Consider the following 8,652-nt stretch of genomic DNA (forward strand, 5'->3'; position numbering starts at 1 on the left):
AAGAGTTAGGCAAACATCATCGTACTCAAACTCTGTACCATAAAGTTATAGGATGGTTTTACTATGTAATATATACCATTGCAGGCCTAGTAATTTTATATATAATTGCAAAATGTTCATTAATAACAAAATGTATCGACATTTTTAAACTATGTTGCGTACCAAAAGAAGGATGCGTTCAGTATTTTTATAAATGTTTCAACAATAATGTTACAACTCGTCATAATGATCCGCGACACGTAGTGACTTTCACCGCAGTACCTACGGCAGATGAACTTTTTCAGAACGACGAAACTGAAAAATGTGAAAAGAATAGTGGAAGGCGTCGATCTCGTTCCCGTAATAGCCGACTTACAAATTTAATGTAATTTTATTGCGTGCAATTTTAGTATGTAAGACCATATATTAGTCTTAAGGTTCCAATTTTAATTTCATTTATGTATCAATCTGAAATGATGTAACTGCATTATGTATGAACATTAATAGATTAAGTTATCATGTCACCGTAATCGTAATTCGCTAGATTATAAGAATTTGTCAAATCAAGAAGGATCTTTAATTTAAGGGGGAAGGTGTTACGTGCCTAGACACGATAAAAATTCTCTTCTTTAAAATATTTCTATCTAATCACCCTGTACAAACTATGTCTTAAAACTATCCCGATGTGTCATACCAGATCCTTACTTATTGATAACCTTTTCTATCTACGATCTTTTTAAACTTAATATTTGTCTGTTTCCTCGTCCTGTAAACATCCTGCATCCCACCTAAACTATTCTTTATGACATAGATATCAATTATCAAATTCTCTCCTTTTTAAGAAATCAACCAATAGCTATTTCCGCCTTACGAGCACTTCCTATGATTGGACGATGCTAACTTATTCCGACTTTAATATAAGGATCCCTCTCGATGATTAGAGTCAGTCTCTGTACTAAACCACTAGAAGTTAGACGAAAGTCTGTAAAACGTTAGAATAAAATACTTTAAAATACCAGTGCGATCTATCTCTCACATTACGTGCATCTCACACGTAACAGCGCTCGGCGTGCTTGCATTTGCCGGTAGGCCGGGCTAATACAGAAAATTTTACAAGTCTATAACTCGTTAACTATTGTGAAAATGGAAAAACGATGAGGATTTTATGTTCAGCTTAATGCGCTCTACTATCTATCTAACTACTATTATAATCTAATGCTTATAAAAATTGCATAAATCTTTACCAAACACCCTGTATACAGGGAGTCCCAAAGCATACTGGTCACTGTTCATAAAAAGGTAGATAGGATCGAGATGAACATAAAAATCCAATATTGTTATGGATTTGGTCTGCTAATAATCGAGTATAAATTTCTCAAATTATGTGAATGAGAGCGCGCCTTGCACGCCGAAGGAAGGGCTCGAGCCGCTCGAGACATAGCACGACCTACTGTCTCAAGCATTGGCTGCGGGCGGCGGCGGCGGCGGGGGGAAGAAGGAGAAGCGTGGCGTCGCGCGTCGTCGCCGTTCCCACGTCTCGCCGCACCGCGCCTAAACTCGCGTCGATGGCTGCTACGCACACTCGCGATTACATGACGAGTTATGAATTATTAATAAAAATAGAACAAATTTAAATCAAAATAAACTTCTGTAAATAAGAAAGTCGAAAGAGAGAAAACGTTGGAAACGTATGGAACCTGCAAATAATATAATATTTGCCGCATCAAATTCTCTCATCGTTTTTTATGGAATATTAAATTAACGAAGATTTATCACGATTGATTCTTTATACATTCTCCTTTCGTAACCATCTTATTAGAAAATTACGAAATGCACGAAATACTATCCCTAATATGCACTCTTTGTAAAATAACGCGATAGAAAAATATTCACGTTTGATCTAACGACTTCAGGATAAATTATTCGATGCGACTTCTACGGTAATTATAGGTAATTAGAGCTCAATGTTATGTCAAGTATCGTTAGTATGGTTAATTAGAAAGGATTTTCTCTTGTATATGATAGAGAACTTCGAGTTTCTTCTATCGTTAATACATTATAAGTCACTGAAAATCTGTCGTAATTAATAATGTAATTAAAGGTAGAAGAAACTGTAAGTTTTCTATGGTTATAAAAGAAAATCCTTCGTTGTGTTAACAATACATGATATTAAACATTAATTTTTAAGTATAATTATCGTAGCATCGCGCCTAAGCTATCGTGAAATCGTTACATCAAAAGGGAATATTTTTCTGTTATTATTTACAAAGAGTGTAACATACTATGGATAAGTATTTCGCGCATTTTGGTATGACACCTCTCCCTCTCTCCCTCTCTCTCGCTCTCTCTCTCTCCCTCTCTCTCTCTCTCTCTCTCTCTCTCTCTCTCTCTCTCTCTCTCTCTCTCTCTCTCTCTCTCTCTAGATTCTTTTATTCATTATTGAATTTTTTATTTACTCTTGATTCGTATGTAAAATTAAACTTTTATACTTTGTAATTTAGCAGGAATATCTTTCCCTCTAAAGTATTTACAGAAACACAAAAAACGTCATTTTCAACAATAGTTCCAATCAATATTATTAGAGTTTCTTTAAATGTCATATAAAATTTTTTTAACAAGATTACTATTTTTTAACATTTTTAACATTAAACACGGTACGACACTCAGAATGAAAGTATCGTGCTGATTATTTATCGCAGTTTTAGTGATAATTTTTGATAATTTTTTTTTCGATCATGCATGTGTAACACTAAAAATATAAAGAAATGGTAATTGTTAAAATTTTATTCAAATTACACATAATGAAAGAATAGTACAAACTAAAGATGTTGTTAAACGTGGTAATATTTATTGTATTTGTGTACTATGTAGTACTTGAGAGAGAGAGAGAGAGAGAGAGAGAGAGAGAGAGAGAGAGAGAGAGAGAGAGGGGAAAGGGAGAGGGAGAGGGAGAGGGAGAGAGAGGGGGGAGGGAGAGGGAGAGGGAGAGGGAGAGGGAGTCATACTAAAATGCGCGAAATACTTATCCATAGTATGTTACACTCTTTGTAATAACACAGAAAAATATTCCCTCTTGATGTAACGATTTCACGATAGCTTAGGCGCGATACTACAATAATTATGCTTAAAAATTAATGTTCAATATCATGTATTGTTAACACAACGAAGGATTTTCTTTATAACCATAGAAACAGTTTCTTCTACCTTTAATTGCATTAATAATTACGACAGATTTTCAGTGACTTATAATGTATTAACGATAGAAGAAACTCGAAGTTCTCTATCATATACAAGAGAAAATTCTTTGTAGTTAACCATACTAACGATATTTGACATAACATTGATCTCTAATTACCTATAATTACCGTAGAAGTCGCATCGAATAATTTATCCTGAAGTCCTTAGATCAAACGTGAATATTTTTCTATCGTGTTATTTTACAAAGAGTGTATATTAGGGATAGTATTTCGTGCATTTTGTAATTTTCTAATAAGATGGTTACGAAAGGAGAATGTATAAAGAATCAATCGTGATAAATCTTTGTTAATTTAATATTCCATAAAAAACGATAAGAGAATTTGATGCGGCAAATATTATATTATTTGCAGGTTTCATACGTTTCCATCGCTTTCTCTCTTTCGACTTTCTTATTTACAGAAGTTTATTACGATTTAAATTTGTTCTATTTTTATTAATAATTCATAATCTCGTCATGTAATCGCGAGTATGCGTAGCAGCCATTGACGCGAGCTTAGGCGCGGTGCGGCGAGACGTGGGAACGGCGACGACGCCACGCTTCTCCTTCTTCCCCCCGCCGCCACCGGCAGCCAATGCTTGAGACAGTAGGCCGTGCTATGGCTCGAGCGGCTCGAGCCCTTCCTTCGGCGCGCAAGGCGCGCTCTCATTCGCATAAATTAAAAAATTTATATCTTGATTATTGATAGACCTAACCAAGACTATATTGGATTTTTATGTTCATCTCGATCCCGTCTATCTTTCCATGAAGTATTGCACACCAGATTTGGGACACTAGTTACATATGAAATATGTTTATAGCAATTGATTTATGGATTATATATGTAATCGATTAGTTACATATTATAATAAAATGTGCAACATTTTGAATTTATTATAATTGTATTATATAATGTTGATTTTGTGTGCAAAATTTTTTGTTGAACCTTAATTATTTATTTTTACATTGTTTGATAAATACATCAAATTATTATTATAAAATTTATTGTATTGCAATGTTGCTATAATATACCATTGCCGTTTTTAATGAAGTGAATATTTTATTTTTGTTGCAGTCTAAAAACAATGATGTATTTTTGCAGAATAATTGCAAAATATTGCACCATATGGTGGAATAAGGATCATGATGGTGGAATAAGGGCAATGTTAAAAAAAACATCGATTATGAAATAATCGGTTATTCAAATGATCGATTCTACACAATACATTATTTTTTAACAGACTAAAAAAATAATCGATTGTTTTGCAAAAAGATAAAAAAATCGACTGTTAGTTAATTTTTTTAACAGTAATTATAATGCTAGTCAGATAATAAACGGTTCTCACGAACCCCATGCATTCATTTCATTTGGATTTTAATATGGAATATCGGTGCAGGGTAGAAAGTGCAGTGCTCCACTGCACTTTCTACCCTGGCGAAAAAGTCGCCTTCAAATTTTAACTATCCGAATCCTATGTTTCGAGGTTTTAGGACAATATACATTTATTAATGTTATTAATTTACTTGTTTATAAAAATGAAAATATGTAGATCACGTCAATTAAATATACATCGGATAATGATCAAAATTACGAATTTATCACATTCTCTTGCAGTATCTTTGCCTTGGATGTATGTCACGTCATTGTTATATGTCCGGAATAAACCTGAAATACAAAAAAAAAAAGAAATTTAAATTTCATATATATTAGGGAATATACTAAATACATAATAAAAACATTTATAATTACGCTGAAACAGCTGACCTGAAAGACCATCGCAATAACCAGAGAGAAGGCTAAGAGACGACATGGCCCGGTTTTAGGTGATCCTCTAGAGACCTTGAAAGGGGAGACTGGCGTAAGTTCTAGTTGGATAAAAAATGGCGGACGTAAATAATCTAAAAAGTGAAGTGTCAAAATAGAAATGTTAGAATACGCTGAGTAAGCTGAGGGCACACTAAATAAATGTAATGAAGAAAAAAGAATTATCTGCTAGCTATAAGAATAAAGGTATAAGAATAAAGTCAGTTTTATCATTCTAGTTACATACCCAGATAGGAAAGCATGCAGAAAAGCAACATTTTAATTTCTAAATGTAATGTAGGATATATTGTGTCATAATTGTAAATCTACTTTTTAAAATCATTGATTCTAAATTTAATTTATGTAACATGTAGCAATTTTTAAAAAATCAATGCCTAAAATCCATCTTTGCAGAATTGTGATATTAGTGAGTCTCATCTTTGCATAATTATTGCTGAATACATTTCAAAAATTAATTTTGTAATTTTTGTAGAAATTATTACAATATCAAATTGTACAATTGTTACTTAAATATTCTTAAATGAAAATTGTACAAAGAAACATGTATACTATTTTAGTATCATTTGTAAATAGATTGACAAAATGTGAAGTTTACAATTATTGCGACGTAATCTGCAGAAATCTAGTGTTCGGTTATTTCTCGAACCTGCCCGAATTCGCCCGATACTCAGCACTCTCAAGTCTCAACAGGTCGAAGAAGCTCTCCTTTACAAACTCTGTGTGCATTCGGCGTTCAGCATACAGCCACTATTTTTAGCTTATTGTTAGTATATTTTGTTTGATTTTCAATTCGTTCTTTTTGGTAAATCTCTTAAACAAGCATAAACGAGTGACATCGTAAATTTAGTTGCGATTATTTACTTGTATATACACGCGGACCAATTTTGGGTGCTTTTATTATTCAGCAGGTAAATTATATACATTTTTTAGCCATTATTAAAATTATGGTTCATTTGATAACTGTTGTGCAAACATTATTCGGTGCTGTTATAAAAATAAATATTAATATAGTATAATAGATATTAATAATAAATATAATATTTAAAATTTATTTCTTAATACAATATTACACGGAGAGAATTTTCTTATAAAATTTATCTTCAAACTCTGATAATTATGAAATAATGTGTGACCTCGAGGAATTACTATACTTTTTAGTAAAATTGACTAAAAGTATAGTAAAATTTATATTATCCCACAATTACTAGATTTTGAAGGTAAATTTTAAGAAAAAATTCTCTCCACGTATAGTAATTACGCAAATAAATTGAAAATGTATTTTTCAATACAATGTCATAATAATTACGTGAATAAATTTATTTTTTAATATAATGTCGCAATACTTATATAGACAATAAAATTCAAAATTTATTTTCTAATACAATGTTGTGATAATTACGCAATAAGATTTGAAAATTATGGATAAACTTCCGAAAAGGTGAAACCTCCGATCACGCTGAAATTTTAACCAAAGCTTACCCTTGATTAGAGAAAAAAGTCCCTAAAAGGATTTTCGCCGACAAAGCTTTGTTTGCCCTTTATCACTTCCTAAAGTTGCAAACATTTTTACTGTATATCTCTGAAAATATTGATTTTAGAGAAAAAAGTTTCAAACAAAAAATAAAGCTCATAAAAAGCTCTACAAAAAAGGTTATATACATTTTTTACGTAAACCTATTATTTTGGCTATCATGAAGAAAAAAAGCTTTTTTTCTCTCAACATTTTAAAAGCTTTCATTATGTATTTCAGAAAAGATAGCGTAAAAAATAGGTATAAAAAATGCATACTATAAAGAACACACACACACACGCGCGCGCGCGGGGTGCAAGGAGGGCCTTTGGCTCTCTCTCTTCCGCACCCCGCTAATAGAGATACCCTGAATAGAAATGCGCAAAATTCAAATGAATACGTATATAATAAGAATCTCGTTTCAAATGCGCACAGACCAAATACGCACAGTGCAAAACGGACACAGTCGCAAACCCATGTGGTGCAAAGAATGCTTTGCACACACACACACACACACACACACACACGCGCGCGCGCGCGCGCGCGCCCGCGGGTGCAAGGGGGAGGTCTTCGCCCCCCCCCCCTCCCGCACCCACCCCGTCGGTAGGGGTGCCCTGAAAAGTTGCAACCCATGTGGTAAGTTCCTGCGCATTTGATCCGTATGCATTTGGTCCGTTCGCATTTGTTACTGTAATCCTAACTGTAACCCAATCAATTTTAAGTCATTATTTAAGTTTATGAATATCCAATTGACCATTTTACAATGTCAATTGGATATTCATAAACCAGGAGAGTGCCTACAATAGACCCATCCACGCGCGTGTGTTTATACGAGTAAAATCTTGTTAATCCAAAATTAAAATTATTTTATTTCATAATAGTTATTATAACTGCCAAAATAATAGGGGTACGTAAAAAATGTATATAATTTTTTTTGTAGAGCCTTTTATGAGCTTCATTTTTTGTTTGAAACTTTTTTCTCTAAAATCAATACTTTCAGAGATATACAGTAAAAATGTTTGCAACTTTAGGAAGTGATAAAGGGCAAATAAAGCTTTGTCGGTGAAAATCCTTTTAGGGACTTTCTTTTCTAATTAAGGGTAAGCTTTGGTTAAAATTTCAGCGCGATCGGAGGTTTCACCTTTTCGGAAGTACACCCAAAATGGATTTTAATGGAAAATTATTTTTCAATACAATGTCGTAATAATTTAATAAATAAATTTAAAATTTATTTTTTAATTCAATGTCGTAATATTTACGCAAAGTAATTTTCAAATTTGTTTTCATCAAAACATAAGCGTTTTGTAGTCTCACTTGCAACAATTATTGCGAAATTGAGGTAAATAGAAGATGCAATAATTGTGCATTTATTTTGCAATTTTCTTATCTGGGTAATAAATAATGTAATATATAATAAATAATTTAATGTTATAGAAAATGACAGGCTGTTGCATTTTGGACTGCAACAATAAAGGTGAGGAAGGCTATGTCATGAAGCGCTTTCCAATAAATCCCCTGTTAAAAAAAATATGGTTGGAGACTATTAGAAGAAAAAAATGGAAACCGAAACAGTATTCAGCTGTTTGTGAGGCAAGCATATAATTATAATAAAAAATATATACATAAAATTATATAACAAATAAATCTAATTAATGTCTTCCTTGTCGCTAGTAATAAATATCAAATAATTAAAACAATTAAAGGTCGATTCAACTGGCACTTTATTATAAATTTTATTATAAACTTAAATGGACATTCACGTGATGGTTATTTATAATAAAGTGCCATTGAGTTGACTATTAATCGTTTTAATTATTTGAAAATTATATAAAATATAGAAATCTTAATAGTGAGTTTAAAATTTGTTTTCATTTGGTTAAATTTCCAGGTGCATTTCGCAAAAAAAATGTGGGAAAAGCCTCGACAAGATGGGAAAAAAAAATTGAAGACACAAGCAGTGCCAACAATTTTCGGGAGCGTCTCAGATGCGCACAGTAATAAACGAACACAGCAGGCTGAGTGAAACGGACACAAACCCAAATGCGCACAGACCAAATGCGCACAGACCAAATGCGCACGGACCAAATGCGCACGGACCAAATG

At 32.7% G+C, this 8,652-nt stretch overlaps 1 protein-coding gene across 2 annotated transcripts in view; it reads left to right on the plus strand.

The window, feature by feature from the left end:
• LOC118644506 (peroxynitrite isomerase THAP4-like) overlaps positions 1-8,633 on the plus strand; it is a 59,629-nt gene extending 50,996 nt beyond the window's left edge. The window contains exons 1-3 of one of the 2 annotated variants that reach the window (XM_036283153.1): positions 4,193-5,073; positions 7,984-8,139; positions 8,438-8,633. In XM_036283153.1, coding sequence (XP_036139046.1) covers positions 7,987-8,139; positions 8,438-8,572 — 288 coding nt within the window. In that variant the 5' untranslated portion in view covers positions 4,193-5,073; positions 7,984-7,986 and the 3' untranslated portion in view covers positions 8,573-8,633. Of the gene's footprint in view, positions 1-4,192; positions 5,074-7,983; positions 8,140-8,437 lie in introns of those variants that run through there. The other variant, XM_036283152.1, reaches the window with a different exon arrangement.
• Positions 8,634-8,652: the final 19 nt, after the last annotated feature.

This window comes from Monomorium pharaonis, chromosome 2 (genome assembly GCF_013373865.1).
Source record: "Monomorium pharaonis isolate MP-MQ-018 chromosome 2, ASM1337386v2, whole genome shotgun sequence".
NCBI classification, from domain to species: Eukaryota; Metazoa; Arthropoda; class Insecta; order Hymenoptera; family Formicidae; genus Monomorium; species Monomorium pharaonis.